The 15,993-nt window shown below is 47.0% G+C and overlaps 1 protein-coding gene across 2 annotated transcripts in view; it reads right to left on the reverse strand.

The window, feature by feature from the left end:
* Nucleotides 1-938: 938 nt before the first annotated feature.
* The window catches only part of dync1li2 (dynein, cytoplasmic 1, light intermediate chain 2), an 18,319-nt gene continuing 3,264 nt past the window's right edge, over nt 939-15,993 (reverse strand). The window contains exons 3-13 of one of the 2 annotated variants that reach the window (XM_066654229.1): nt 15,849-15,965; nt 15,479-15,709; nt 10,824-10,990; nt 9,269-9,362; nt 8,638-8,773; nt 7,846-7,957; nt 7,397-7,456; nt 6,822-6,863; nt 6,597-6,714; nt 4,218-4,340; nt 939-2,315 (exon numbers count right to left, since the gene is read on the reverse strand). In XM_066654229.1, coding sequence (XP_066510326.1) covers nt 2,299-2,315; nt 4,218-4,340; nt 6,597-6,714; nt 6,822-6,863; nt 7,397-7,456; nt 7,846-7,957; nt 8,638-8,773; nt 9,269-9,362; nt 10,824-10,990; nt 15,479-15,709; nt 15,849-15,965 — 1,217 coding nt within the window. In that variant the 3' untranslated portion in view covers nt 939-2,298. Of the gene's footprint in view, nt 2,321-4,217; nt 4,341-6,596; nt 6,715-6,821; nt 6,864-7,396; nt 7,457-7,845; nt 7,958-8,637; nt 8,774-9,268; nt 9,363-10,823; nt 10,991-15,478; nt 15,710-15,848; nt 15,966-15,993 lie in introns of both variants that reach the window. The other variant, XM_066654228.1, reaches the window with a different exon arrangement.

Consider the following 15,993-nt stretch of genomic DNA (forward strand, 5'->3'; position numbering starts at 1 on the left):
GCTCAGTGAATGGACTAAGGGTCGAAGAGTGGAGCTCCCTGTTAAAGGACTGCGCCGACGTCTCGGTGCGGCTCCAGTACAACGTTCAGAGGGGTTTGGGGCCTGGGACACGACTCTAAAAGCACTCGCGTCACACGAGGATTAAACTTCTTTGGTTCCAGTTCCAATTTCTCTGCTTTTTCCTCTTTATCTTTTTCCTTTTTTCCCTGAAGCTGCTGTGTTCTCCTCTGACCACAGGGAGGCGCAGGTTCACGACAGAAAGAAAAAACAAAGAACCACGGGATCAAGTCCCGTCTTCGGCTGATTTCTGCAAAAACATTGAATAATTGGCTAGTTTTCTGAAGTCTGTCCTCGCAACAACTGCAAAATAACATTAGGTTTTTAGACATTTACAAGTGACTGGACACAGTACGAGAAAAAAGAGAACGTCAGGGAAATCAGAGACAGAGCGGCTCCGAGAAAACAGACGTTTCTCTAAAATCAGGAATGTTTTTACCCTGTGACTTTCAGGAGAGACTCGGGTTAAAGTTGGAGAAAAATTCATGTCGTTACAACCGTGTAAATATGAGAGAGAGAGAGAGAGAGAGAGAGGGGGGAGAGAGAGAGAGGGGGGAGAGAGAGACAGAGAGAGAGAGGGGAGAGAGAGAAAGGAAAGAGGGAGAGAGAGAGCGAGAGAGAGAGAGAGAGAGAGAGCGAGAGGGAGAGGGGAGAGAGAGGGAGAGAGAGAGAGAGAGGGGGGAGAGAGAGAGAGAGAGAGAGGGGAGAGAGAGAGAGAGAGAGAGAGAGAGAGGAAAGAGGGAGAGGGGGGAGAGAGAGAGAGAGAGAGGGGAGGGAGAGAGAGAGAGAGGGGGGAGAGAGAGAGAGGAGAGAGAGAGAGGAAAGAGGGAGAGGGAGAGGGGAGAGAGGGAGAGGAGAGAGAGAATATATTAGTGGTTTGCGCCTTGTTTCTTATCTTTTATAAAACAGAGAGACTCTCGGCTGAACATAAACCCATCTACGCCAAAGGAGTTAGAAAAAAAAAAGCCAGATATATATTTATCATCATCAGGTCAGAGACGCTACAGCCATAACACCACAGATCTGTAGAAAAACAGAAAATAAATATCAAAACAAACAAAATTCAGATGAGAAGCAAAACCCCGACCGAGAGGAAAGTGAAATTATTCGGTGTTTTACGCAGAAACTAAAGCAATTAAAAATGAAAAAATATAAACAACAAATAAATAAAAAAGAAAACAAAAAAGCTAAAGAAAAAGGCGAGAGAGAGACAGAGCAACAGAGAGAGAGAAACAGAGAGAGAGAGAGAGAGAGACTTCAGAGTGTTGCTGCTACAGTGCAGTTCCTCAGAGAGACACAGCGGCGGCGCCAGGCACTTGGGACTTTTCTGGATTGTTTTATTATTATTTTAATATAATTTCAGTTTTTAGGAAAAACGCCTCTCTGCTCTTTTTTTCTCCCGAACGCGAGCGCAGCCACGAAAACAAACAAAGAGCAGAAGAGAATTAGAGGAGAACCACGGCTCTGCGCTCGGACGCCGTCTGAAAAGCGCTTCTTAAAACGAGTGACTTTTTTGTACAAAAGCGAGCAGCGGCTCGTAGCGGACTCTGTGTGTTTACAGAATCCAGACGGGTCTCCGCTCCGGGGCGGCCGGCCCGGTCCGGTTCTGTTTGTGTGTAACTCTGTGGAAACTGGACGTTAGTGTCATGACGAGGCGCTGTTAGAGCGAAGGCGATGAAAACCCAGGAGGAGACAGTAATAATGTTCAAGCTTCGAAGCCTTTGCTTTGTTATAAATACAATCCGTGATCACGGTTCTTTACACACTCCGCGCTGAACTCCACGGCGATGATATTAATATTAATCACGTTTATTCCTTTAGTTTTTAGTGGCGTCACCTGAAGCCGCTGCTCTCCGTTCTTTATTTAAAAGCAGAACAAAAACAGCAGCATTTCTCAAAAAAAAAAAAAAAAAAACTCTTTTGTTTTGTTTGTTTTAACCCTTTTGGCCCAAACAAAGTGAACTAAGAACAAAGACGGTTTGTGAATGAAGAAGAACAGTGTTTAAAGGCGTGGTTCCCTCGCCCCGGTCGCCCCCGGCGCTCACACCGCGGGCTCTGCTCCTGTTCAGTGGGGTTCCGTTGCGTAATGTTCTCTAATCTTGTTTGTGTCTCTCCAGAGTGCTTCTTGTTGTTTATTTTGTGGGCGGAGCTCACGCCGTGTTCTCCGGGGCGGATGTGCTGCTGTTGGCCTTGAGCGTAGCGTCCGGTTTCTGCGTCATTCGGTCCAGTTCCGCCTGGACGTCAGTCAAAGCCGGCTTCTGCCCTTGGAGAAGAAGCAGAGACAGAGCAGAGAGTAATCTCCTGTAGCGTCTGAGGCTCACACACAGAGACTAAAACCACCTGGAGCACAGGGGGCAGAGAACACAGCGCCGTGGACACACCCCTCTCCCTCGCAGCCGTCGGGAATCACGGTGCGGTTATTTACACGCCACGGATTTAAAGAGGTTTAAAAACAGAAATAGAAACTATTTAAAATCTAAATGAAAAGCTTAATTTCGCTTTGAAAACAAAAAAATTAAATAAAATCTAAAAAGTTTAAATCACGCTGCGGTTTCTAACGTTTCTAAAAAGTGCAGTCAGTCGTTTTCTCACCGCTGCACTGACACCTAGAGGCCTGGAGGTGTCAGAGACTGTATTTAACAGCACAGCCGCCCCCAGGTAGGGGCCCCACTCCGTGGAGCATTAACTCTTTCATTCAGGAAAAACAGAGCACTTTGATTTTCAAATGAAATGTGTTTGTGTCGTGTGTTTCACAGCTGATGATGTCACAGAACTGCAGTGAAGAGGAGTTTTAATTTGAAACGTAAAAGCCCCAGGAGAGACACTCCCTCAGAGCCGAGGAAGAACCTTCAGAGGAACCAGGGCTCACACGGGGGACCTACCCTCCTCTGGTGAATCTACCTACACGTTACTGACAGAAGGACCCTCTACATCACACAGGACTCCTGAGAAACCCCTGAGGGGGCTGTAAACGCTGGCCCTGGTCAGGGACTCGAACTCTGGCGATGCCTGAGCTACACAGGGCTGGGGGGTCCTAAAGAGCACGGCTCTCACACGTCTCAAAAGAAGCCTGTCCCCGTCCTCCCTCTCAGCGCCGGAGACGATGTGTTGTTTAAACACTTTATAAGTCTTGTTCACAACTGAATCTGTGGAAAAATGACTGACTGCACCTTTAAAGCAAGCTGTGTGTCTCAGTAACGGAACAGTGTTTGTCGGGGGGGGACAGAGACCAGAGGCTGCTCTGAGGGGTGCGTCTCACAGTGAAGATGTTCTGCTGAATTCGCTCCTGTTTTTCTTCTGAGGGAGCGGAGGTTCTGTGGAGGTCTTTATTGCTGTGATTGACAAAAACATGCAGAGCACATCGTCATAGAGATGGAGGAGGAGGAAGCGGCTGCATGCATCTCCTCCCCTCGCCCACAGCTCAAGGCCAGGACAGCGGTGAGGTCACATTTCAGAACACAATGTCAATGAGGCGATAAATGACGTTAAAATATTCAGGCTCCGCCCACTAACGCGGTCATCACTAGCTGCTGTTGTGAGGTAAAATATGAAATTAACACCTGCAACAGGCGATCGTTCCGACTGAGGACAAATCGTCAAAACTAAGTCCGTTTGTGGCAGAGGGAGGAGTTTAAACTGTCCCTCGTTAATGATTAATGATTAATTCTGTCGTGTAAAGCTTGTCCAACCTAGCAACAGTAACTATGGGGGAACACATTTGTGGGCGGAGCTGAAGACAGCGATTCATGCATGTGATGAGGTAATTGTGCAGTGGTCTGAGACAGATATGAGGTGTTAAAGGGTTAAACCAGCGAAGGAGAGACATCACCGGCTGCTTCAGCGTCCCCTCGCTTCTCTCTCTCTCTCGGACTCTACAGGTAAACTCCACACAGGAGAGTTTACACACACACACACACACACACTTTCTTTTCTGTCTGTCGTCTTTCTCTCCACTTCTCTCCATTCCCTCTGTCTGTCTCTCCCTTTCCTTCCCAACAGTCCCCGCCCCTCCCTCCCTCCCTCTGCCCCTCCCACCCTCTGTGAGGGGTTTGAAAGTTAAAGTCTCTCTCTGTATGAGAAGTGTAGACGAGTCCAGTCTCCAGTTTAACCCTGCGCAGTCCGGTGTGTCAGGGAGCTAGAGGTTAGTGAAGGTCATTTACCTGTTTTTTTGGCGGACCCCTGCACTGTGGCCCCCGCGGTCCCAGGGCTCCCCGGGGCCCCCGTCTTTTTACTCAGCAGACTGTTAAAGAAGTTCGCCAGCACTCCCTCGTTCGCAGCAGCTCCTGGAAAATGACAGAAACATTGATTGTCATTTTGAGATTTAACTGCGCCCACTGCCTTTAAATGAGCAGCACAGGCCCTCATCAGTTCATCTGCCAAAACATTAAAGCCATCTCCTTCATTCTGGACTCACTGTCCATTCTTCCAGCTCCACTCCACTCCATTCTCAGTGACGTGGTGGTGGTGTGTGTGTGTGTGTGTGTGTGTGTGTGTGTGTGTGTGTGAGAGAGAGAGCAGGTGTGATGAGGTGGTGGATCATTCTCAGCGCTGCAGTGACACTGACGTGGTGGTGGTGTGTTAGTGTGTGTTGTGCTGGTGTAGAGTGGATCAGACACAGCAGTGCTGCTGGAGTTTTTAAACCCTGTGTCCACTCTCTGTCCACTCTGTGAGACACTCCTCCCTCGTTGGTCCACCTTGTAGATGTAGAGTCAGAGACAGTAGCTCATCTGTCGCTGCACAGTGTGTGTCGCTCGTCCTCTAGTCCTTCATCAGTGACACAGGACGCTGTCGGCTGGATGTTTTTGGTTGGTGGACTGTTCTCAGTGCAGCAGTGACACTGAGCGGTCCTGAGCACTGAAGAACAGGGGGTAATGAACTATGCAGAACAACAGGTGGACTCCAGAGTGACCGAAGTGGACAGTGGACAATGAGTGGAGGAACGAGGAGGTGGTTGTAATATTATGGCTGATCAGTGTACAGTTAAATAATAAATATAAGCCGAAGGTCAGCGGGGGGAAGTTAAACTCTTCATGCTTTAATTAAAGCTGATTTAATATTAAAGCGCCCCCTGGGGGCTGGAATGTGGATCTCACTACTGCTGAGTTTAATGACGGAGAAAATGCTGAGGATGAAGAATAATGAAGGTCCAGAAAATGACCCCAGAGCTCCCTCGGGTGGCGCTGCTCACACAGAAATTAAAGGGGATCTAAAAATAGAATCTAAAATCTGCCCAGTTTCTCACCTTCAGATCAACACTGGTATCAGCCAAGAGTCACTTTATCTTTAAAAGCACTACAGCGCCCCCGTGTGTCCAAAAGCTTGTAGACACCAGGTGATAAACCATTTAAACCACATCCACAGAGAACCCTGGTTATTTCATCTCCATGAAAAGTGTAAAGGGACGACACAGAGGAGTGTACCGCCCCCAGCACTGAGCAGTGACTCAATGTCGTCAGTATTTTCAGGATCTAGACATCAACATCAGCACCGGATCTTACTAGAGATTAACAGACTGCTACCAAATCCTCACAGTAAATGTTCCCACGTCCAGATTAAAGCCTGGAGAAGATTAAAGACTAGATTTAAATACGGAGAGAGAAACCTTTCTTTCACCAGTGGAGGAAGAGAATCCCAGAGTTGAGGTGTGAATCTAGAAACCGCTGAGTCACCAAAGCGTTCCTGAACGGAGGAATGGAGAGTAGCTCCTTAGGAGGAGACCTGAGGGCACGGGGGGGTTTATGGGGAAGAAGATCAGAGACATGAAGAGACGAGACTAAGAGCTTTAGGCTGAGATCAGAATACACTATAAACTCATATGTGTCTCGGTCGGGAGACACATCTGAGACGGACCACTCCGGCTACAGGAAGAAGGAGAAGGAGAAGAAGCGATAGTGGGCGGTACATGGGTGTTACGGAGAGGACGGTGTGGACTGTCTCCTACAAAGAGAACCTGAGGGAATGTGTTACACGTCCAGAGCGTTGCCTCAGTTCCGTTGTTCCACTGACAGCTGCAGCAGAGCCTCCCTCTCTCTCTCTCTTCTCCGTGTTTACAGATGTGCTCCGGTCATCGTCAGGGACACATCAGACCGGGACTGATCCAAACAACTCCAAGGTGCTCCACTTTTCCTCGGGGAGTCGTGGGGCGTCACACGCCGCTGTTCTTTGATTATGTCGCGTTCCACGACCGCTCCTCGTCCCCGACGCTCAGATTCGGTTCAAACGCTGGGAAATGGTCGGATACGACACAATGCTGTAAAACTCCTCGTGTGGCCGATCCCGGCATTACAGGTAGTTCAAAGAAGACTGGACTGAACGCGGTATTTGAGCGGTTGCCAGTGGAGACGTGTGTGCCAGTGTGTGTGAGGAGACGCGCCGCTGTGTGAGGACTACATCCACTTTATGACTCCAGTGTAAAACCAAAGAAGTGAAAATATTTTTCAGAAACACTCAATGTCTCAACTGCTCGACCACATCTGGAAAAACGTCTGCACCCAACCACATCTGGAATAAAGGGGGACCACCACAGAGTTAAGCCTCACCTTTCATATTGGGGTCTGGTTTCTTGACGGCCGTCATGGGCGACACACTCGCCACATTCGTGGGTCCGGTTCGACCCGTGGGCCGAGGGGAACCAGACGCCGTCCTTGCTGGAGACTCCTACAAAAACACAAACACACATTTCAGACAAAGAAATAAGATGCACAGACACACAACGTACACAGGTGAAGTCCTTTGTTAAGTTTCTAGCCCCAGGTGGTACTCACTGTTCCTCTGGTGGGCGTGGCAGGCTGCTTGGCTAACAGAGACTGAGGACAGAGAAAAGGATTGAAAACCATTAAAGTTGATTATTTACACAAACACCAATGTGAAACAAACAGAAAAACAGGACTTTTAGGAATTTATCCCAGAAAAATATCATGAAAAATTGCAGTGTTAAACAGGGAGACGTCACAGACACTAAAGGGTTAATCACCTCCCATCGACCCGTTTGGACTCGGTTTAATTCAGTTCTGGACTAAAACCAGAGGATCATCTGAGGTTCATTATACTGTCACTGTCCAGTTAAAACCCTGTGACTCTGTGTGTGTGTGTGTGTGTGTAAATCTCATGATGAATGACCAATAGAAACTCTCCAAAATTATTTAATAAAAAACTAAGGAATAAAATCTTTTACACGGACTTCCACTGAGAGCTGAGAAGAGTTTATTCTTCTGTAAAGTCACTGATTTGAGAGATATGTGTTTTTCTTTGGACAGTGACGATATGATGAGAGAATTATATTGATTCTAAGGTGTGTGTGTGTGTGTGTGTGTGTGTGTGTGTAACGATGAGAACAGACCTGTTGCTTCATGAGGAAAACCTGCTCATCCTCAGCGTTTATCTCTTTGTCGTGCACCAACTGGAGAGAGAGAGAGAGAGAAAGAGAGAGAGAGAAAGAGAGAGAGAGAGAGAAAACAGAGAAATAAACCACAGAATTATAATCATCAATAAGATTGACATCATCACTTTTAATAAACCGTACACTGAACTAAAACCACAGAGAGATTTCACTGAACACACAACTCACACCACTCAGTTTCTTTTTTTTTTTGTTCTTCCCGCTTTTTCTGAATTTTTCTGGCAGTTATCATCATTCACTCACTGCCCCCCCCCCTCCCCCCCACTCACAATCTGGAGGAGAACACACACACACTGCCCAGATCTGTCACATCAGCCCCAACTCCCTGCTCAGGAGCCCTGTTATAACACGTTAACGCAGTGTAAATAACCAGCAGCTCCTCTGCTCACCTTCCGCACGGGGGGCTTCATGATGAAATCCTCAAAGGGGTCTTCGGGGCGAACCGTCGTAAAGTTTTCGTGCAGAATGGCGATCTTCTTCTCGTTGTCCCACCCCGCCGGACTGTGGACGAGTGAGGACACGGGGTCAGTGTGGGACAGGGGGCCTTTACCTAACCCTAACTGATGTGAGAACTCAGATATCTGACGTCACAGGTGCATCAGCCGATACACTGCTTTAAAGAGAACATCTCTGACAAATGTCACAATTATTTACATAACATTTAATCTGTTATTTTCAACTGTTCACTGTTAAATTAACATTTATTACACATTTATTTAGTGAAGTGTTCCACACTGAGACTGCTCCCTGCTTCAGAATTAAAACACAGAGCTCCTCAAAACAATAAAAATATTAATAATAAATAAACAAACGACAACCTCCTGGCTTCGTCAATATCAATGTTCTTAATCCAACTTTAAAACTGAGAGAATGAACTGACGTCAGCGCCCTCTAGTGACCGTCAGTCAGTGACATGCTGTAAATACTCACAACTCCTCCCTGGCACTGGAGATGGCTGTTCCCCCCTGCTCTGGGTGTGTGTTCACAACCCCTAGTGCACTAGTGTGTGTGTGTGTGTGTGTGTGTGTGTCTGTGAGAGAGAGATGAATTGTAGCTGGTACTTGGTCTAAAACGTTTGAGAACCACGGCTCTAGAATACAACCGACACACCATTTAAGGTGGAACAGAGAGTTCTACTAAGAACACTAGGTCAAACGGAGAGAAGGCGGAGCAGTTCTTACATGAACACGGCGTCCTTCTCCACCACCAGGGCCGGCGTGGTGAACTGGAAGTCGTACAGTTTGTGCACCGTGTATTTGTAAAGAAGGTCCAGGTTCTTCTCCTCCTTCACAGAGGTGTAAACCAAGGCAGCTCCATCTGAGAGAAGAGGTTAAGGCACATACACACTCCAGCAGCACAGCAAAATAAAAGTCCTTTCAGAGGAACCAACGTCACATCTACAGCAGAGAAAACATTCTTCCCTTCAGCTCTCACTCAGATGCATCATTTAAGGTGGAAAGGAATATTTTATTAAAAAGCTTTGGCCATGAATTGTAACTGAAGCATCATTTAAGGTGGAAAGCAAATTCTACCAAGAAGCTAAAGCACTAATATCTGACTGATGCATGTTTAAGGTGGAACTGAAAACTATACTAAGGAGCGTACCACTAGACTGCAACTGATTTAAGGTGGAACAGAAAATTAGTTTTTGTTCCAGAATGTATTTTATGCACCGTGTTATTTCTATTTATTTATTTATTGTCTGCATTCTTCTGTGTTTTACTTGCACTCTGCTACAAAAACACTGCTTTCCTAACACAGGCATTCACTGATAAACCATTAAAGAGCCAGCGCTGAGACGCTGAGGGATACACTGCAGGCAGAATCTCCTGATGTGGGACTGAATAAAGTCAAAATGCTCCTCTTTGTAGTCGTGATCTTTCTCCAGCACAGTCACCGCATCACACTGAAACACACCACACACACACACACAGGGATAGTTTAGCTCAGGGACGTCAGCTGTTCTCTCATGACAAAAATAAGATTATGTAAAACAGAATAAAGTTTTATTTTCAGCTCCTCTTTCCTTCTTTAAACTTCCTCTTTAATCAAACTCCAAACGACAATCAGTTACAGCATCTTCTCCAGTGTGTTTTCTTCACATGGGTCCATCTTTCACGTGGTTTATTACCGACACGACACAGTTATCCCTCTCCTTTTATCCCTAAATCCTGCTTTTAAATGTATATATATATTTAAATCGTCTCTATTCTGATTGGTGGACTCGTACAGCTCCTCTTTCTAGCAGCAGGGTGATGGGCGGAGCTAAACTGCTCTTTTATTTATTAGGTTTTATCAGGATTATCAAGTGATACACACTCTACGGCAAACGCTTGTGGACACCCAGCGCAGGCGGAATTTTCTCGTTTGTGTTTGATGTCTGTATTTTTTCTGTTTGATGGAGACCTTTTCCCAAAAAAGATTACAATATAAACTTTCCCCATTTTACGAAACGTCAACACTTTACAGTTAACACACACACGGTTTAACCCCAGTGTTTCACTTTATACAGAGCCCAGCATGAGAACATCACCCGTGTGTGTGTGTGTGTGTCTGAGAGCATGTGAGGGTCTGCAGCTCCATCACTGCGGGCGATAAAGGAAGTCTTTCACCACACACTGGAGCAGATTCTCAAGAAACCTCAATAACCCTGGATCAGAGATGTTCAGCTTCCACTGATAAATCTGTGTTAAAAACATGCTGATAATTACATTACATTATTAAATATTATCTTTAAGAGTTGTTTTTAACAAGAACCACCCAAATAAATGTGTTTGAGTGCTTCATAAACATTAATCACTGGGCGCAGGGCAGGATCACTCCCTGCAGGGGGCGCCAGTCCTTCACAGGGCGACACACACTCCTGTGTGGTGAATATTTCTGCGCTGGAACTCAGGGCGGTTGGTGCGCTGTTTATTTACACCGCTCTATTCACACTGGGGAAGTGTTAACACACACTTAACACACAACAGGTTGCTCTCTGCCCACTCTGAGTGTGACAGACGTTTATATCTCGGCTGAATCTCACGCGGCAGCTCCGTCATTCCCTAACAATGCAGTCGGGGTGGAACTGCATAGCTGCGCTGATGGAGACGTCTGGTCACTGACACTCGACTGAGAAGCTGACGGAGCACTAGAACATTTACGTTTAGACACTAACATGTAACTTCTGCTTCATTTAAGGTGGACTGTGGTGTTTGAATTAAAAGCTTAGGCCCCAGAACATAACTACTGCACCACTTCAGGTGGAAGGGAACGTTTCAGTCTTGATCTGCTGTTTAATCCCCACCCTGGGAACGCTGGAAGATGGTTTTCATCGTGAGTTTAACTCTGTGGTGTAGAACCGAGCGGATGCAGTTGTACACACCTTTGTGCAAACGATAATAACAGGAATGCCGAGGTTGTGTGTGAGGACGTTGTCTCCGAGGGGCAGCAGGACGCTCTCCTCATCACCCCCCGGAGGAGGAACTCGTCTCTGAGGTGAGGAGGGTATCACGTCTTCTGGTTCTGAGTACTCCTGGAACGCCTTCACAACTGGAGAGAGAGAGAGAGAGAGAAAAAAAAACGAGAAAGACAGAGAGAGAGAAACAGGAGATAGAGAGAGAAACGAGAGAGAGAGAGAGAAACATTACACTTTAGTTACTAAAGGAACTCCATAGTCATGTGGAAGTTTGACAAATGAGTTGTTGATTTTCCAAGTGAAGCACATCATCCACAGAGCGCTGTAACACCTCAGCGTCAGCGCACAGTGTTTACTTTAATGTGTTGGTTAAAGAAAGAAGAGGAGAGAAAAAGGAGGAGAAGGAAAGTAAAGAAGTGTGCTCCCTGTACAGGACGAGTGTGGAGAGGGTGTTTAGACGAAGCCTCTCTGATCTCCTGTGAGCTTCAGAAGAGCTGCACTGCTGATAAAAGAGCTTTTGAGAGATCTACCCATAATGCATTTTAAACAGATGAAACAAAACACAGCCAAGTGAAGAAGAGAGGAGGGACTTCCTGAGGAAGGAATGGAGCAAAGGAATGCAACTCCAGACTGAGACACAGAAAATCCACGGAAATAACCCCCCCCACAATCCAGAGACTGCAGGAGAAACTCACATCTGAAACCAGTTGCTGTTCTACCGTTAAAACACAGCAGAAACACGGTAAACTACGCTGTCCAATTTAAGCACAAGACCAGAGTTCATTCACATGCATTTAACAGAGCCATAGTGAGGGGGCGCTGCTCTCTCTCAGGTTGAGCTGAGCTGAAACGTACAGCACCGAAAGCCCCACACTCAATCCACACTCACAGATATGAGGCTCACGCAGCCCGAGTGCATCCCCCACCCCCACCCCACGGTGTTACTGTATAAAGTGATAATCTTCCACGTAGGAGGGGCCCGGTTCAGAAACACGATTGTGGTTGGCTACTTTAGTTGAAAATTTTACTGATGCTGATAAACAGAGCCCTTCCCTGTTTAGTGCCTAGAGGAATGCGTCTGAATCCCACCCCTCCCCCTGGTTTCTGAGTGTCCTCTCACCCCTTGGAGCTGAGTTACAGGGTGCAGTGGTTAAATCTCCCCCTACGACACGGTACGACCCTTCAACACCCTGATACTTCATCAGAACACAAATAAAACAGAGCAGCGCTTCATTCCCAGGCGACTATCGCCGCTCTGTAGCAGCTCTGCACCAGTCTGCAGTGATATCAGAGGAGCTGCTAGACTTTAGTTACATTTAGAGCCTCATTCTCCTTCAGAAGAGTTCCACAATCAGAGATTACCCCCCTCTCCTCACTCTTCCGTGACATGGAGCTCAGCTCAGATTCTCATTCTGCAGAGTTCTGTTCACACTACAGTTCCACCTTAAACGCTGCAGTAGACTCAGAACTAGAACGTAATTCCATTTAAGGTGGAACTGTGAGTTTACAGCTACCTCCCGAGACCTCAGCTGCTCCTCGTGCTGTTTTCTGCTCGTTCTGAAGTAAAGGCCATAATCCACTGAAACTACATTAAACTCAGAGAATACACTGGGGTCATAGAGTTTAAAGGAGGAAACACTGACCCCTGTGGGTTTCTTTGGGCGCTGCGCAGCGTCTCGCCGGACCCCAGATGTACTGCATAACCACGACCCCATGGTGATTCACAAGATTTAACACAAAAATAACACGGACTTAAAATGAAATCCTCAGAGAACGAATTTAACTTGCATCGGAGCAGAAAATACACCCAGACCTTCTCCAGCCGCATAAAGACTCTCTTTCAGAGGAGATACGAGTCCAGAGGGCGAGAACACCCATAATAACTCTTTTATTTATTATAATCACAAGGGTCTGTTCTGGACTCCTCTCGAGTCCTTGTTTGTGTCAGATGTTCAGGACGTTCTGATTATTCACTGGTTATAGGTAGAAACAAGACTGGAAACATTACTATTAATGGCTTAATTGACACTGACGTGGTGGTGGTGTGTTAGTGTGTGTTGTGCTGGTGTAGAGTGGATCAGACACAGCAGTGCTGCTGGAGTTTTTAAACCCCTCAGTGTCTGGACTGAGAACAGTCCACCGACCAAAAACATCCAGCCGACAGCGTCCTGTGTCACTGATGAAGGACTAGATGACGAGCGACACACACACACACTAACAGGAAGTTTAAGCCCAGGTCTGTCTCAGTGCTGTAACACTTTAAACTGCAGCTGTAAACACTTTCTATCGTCGACTTTGACCAACTTTCACAGCGTCCAAACACGGGCGTGTCTCAGTAACAGACACGTGTCCATTATCCACAGAACAGGACTAAAGCAAACACTTTAAACACAGTTTATAGCGCTTTAAATAAATAAATTAAACAACACTTCAAACACAGCAGCTTTAAATGCATCCAGCAGCAGAGAGCTCCTCACACAGCGTCTTCACAAACACACAGCTTCACTCACAAACAACATTCTGAACTGCTGACTGTCCAACGTGTAGGAGAGAGAGAGAGAGAGAGAGAGAGAGAGAAACAGAGAGAGAGAGAGAGTGTGTGTGTGTTTATTCATAATCCCACAGATTGCTGGGAATCGGATGTCAGACTATGATGCAACCGGTCTGTAAGAGTCTGGATATGAGCCCAAACTCTCCCTCTTTCTCTCTCTCTCTCACTCACTCCTTTCCTCCCTCTCTCCCCCTCCTCTTCCAGACTTCTATCTGATGGAGTGATGAGGTCATCTTCTCCTGATGCTGGCCTTCTGTGGGACACTCAGCGTTTCTGTTAATGTCTGTATAACTCTGTCCTTAGCCGTGACCGTTGAAGGCCCCCACACTGCGCCACCCGCCCTGACCTCTCAGGTTACACCCCACCGAGCGTTCAGGTTCTCAGAACCCCGCGGGACCTTCTCGTGAACCAGGTTTCCAAACACCACAGCGGATAACAGCGACCGATACCCGAATTATATCAGCGCTCTGGAGCAGGCTGAGCGCTGCAGGTTTGAGAATAAAGAAACGGGTGCCATCACGTCTTATATCTGCAGTGTAACACTACTACAGCCATTGTCTTTGTTACAGTAATAATTATGGTGTGTTAATCCTCGGGTACGAGAAGGGAATGAAGCAGTAACAGTAAAGGGTCCAAAATGTTTTCTAAAATAATAAAAGTCATCTCTCGCTGTGACAGCAGCACGTGGTAAAACAAGGAGTGTCCTACTTCCAGATTAGAGCCAAAAGTAGCTGACACTACAGCACCTCACTATAGCTTCCTCTTTCTCTCTCTATCTCACACACACACACACACACACACACACACACACACACACACACACACTGTGTGAGAGCCATATTTAACAAACAACAGCCATTAACAGCGCCCACAAGACCACAGCTCAACAGCTCAGCACTCTGCCCCAGACAGTAAACTAAAAACACATGGTTCATCGTCACTAAACCCTCCCTTCTTCAATGTGTTCACATTAAAGTGTTCATCTGGAGCCCACCAACACACACACACTGTGAAACAAGACCCCCCCAGTCTGTTTTCTTTGTGATAAAAAAATTAAACAAATAAATAAAACGAGTCGCTCTGATTCTGCTCCGCTTCTGACGTCAAGTGCAGAGACTTTAGAATGGCCCCGCCCCCTCGTCTGAGTCTGTCCAATCACAGCGCTGGACCCATGTTTATGTGACAGCACAAAGACGAGGTTAAACTCAGCAAAACAGACACAACGAGCGCGGAGAAATAAGAGCACTGAGTAAAAACGGAGAAGAAAGAGAACAGAGTGAAAACGGCTAAAAACCAGAGCTTCTGCTCCTCGCTCCTCACTGCTGTGCGCTCGGGGTCGGGGTGAACAGCGAGCGGCTCATTATCATTTAAAGGAACAGGTGCTGAAAGCGGGCGTTCTGAACAGGGGCTGTTTACACAGGGGGCGAACGCTGCTGTGGGGCTCGTGGGGTTTGGACCAAAGGGGGTCACAGACGTTTCATTAAGAAACAGAACTGTGTTCCTCTGTGGAGACGAGGGGAATGGGACATGTCTCTCCGAGTGTCCTCTGTAAGCTGCTGAATTTTGGGAACTTCACTCACACAAAGATCAGTACTTCCCCTTTTTTTAGACAGAGGCTAAACCTGTCATCATTTGAGAGAAGAACTGAAACATGCTCCAATCAAGCAGTAATTCCCCAACTTTCACACAATGTGGAGTAGACAGAGTGAGACAAGTTTTGATCTGAGATTTATTTTTGTCTCCCAGAGACACACGAGAGACGCAACGATTCAGGACGTTCTGGACTAAATCTACTGGGAGTCTGTACTTGAACTAAGTTTGTTAAATCCAATCAGACGCCTCCTGACTCTACAGCTGACAGTAGGGGGAGCTAGTGTGCAATGTCCAAACAGCAGCGTCCCCCACCGTCTCCCTCCGTCCAAACAGCAGCGTCCCCCACTGTCTCCCTCCGTCCAAACAGCAGCGTCCCCCACCGTCTCACATTGTCTCCTTCATCAACATGAAGGTGGTTGCCTTCCACTTCAGGTGTGTGTGTGTGTGTGCATGAACAAAAATATAAAAGCTCACTCACTCCTCTGCTCCATCTCCCTCAGATCCTCAGGGGGGACCCTGAGTTTGTCCACGTGTTCCCGCAGGACACTCGTCCACTTCTGCAGAGACTCCATCATCGTCCAGGGCCGGGACATGTCCAACACAAACATGGCCAGGCTGTCCCACAGCGTCTCCGCCGACACGGCGAACTTCAGCAGGCCTTTGTGGTAGAGATCTCCGTCCAGGATCCACACGTTACATCGCGTCAGATCTGAAACCGTTTCAAATAACTTCATAATAAGAGTCCTCCGGCAAGACCCCTACCACTCCAACATAAACATTACACTCAAAGAAGAACAGAACAGTTACAGTTCATCAGCTCAGAGGAGAACACTAATCACTGAACCCACCGTCTCGGTCCTCGTCGTGGATGCTCAGGTACAGATACTCCAGGCCTCTCCCTTTTTTATTGTGTTCTGCTCCTTGGAGCTTTGACATAAGAGTGGTCTTCCCCGATCCATCCTCCCCTGAAAACACACACACACACACACACAC

Source organism: Hoplias malabaricus, chromosome X2, assembly GCF_029633855.1.
Source record: "Hoplias malabaricus isolate fHopMal1 chromosome X2, fHopMal1.hap1, whole genome shotgun sequence".
Lineage (NCBI taxonomy): Eukaryota > Metazoa > Chordata > Actinopteri > Characiformes > Erythrinidae > Hoplias > Hoplias malabaricus.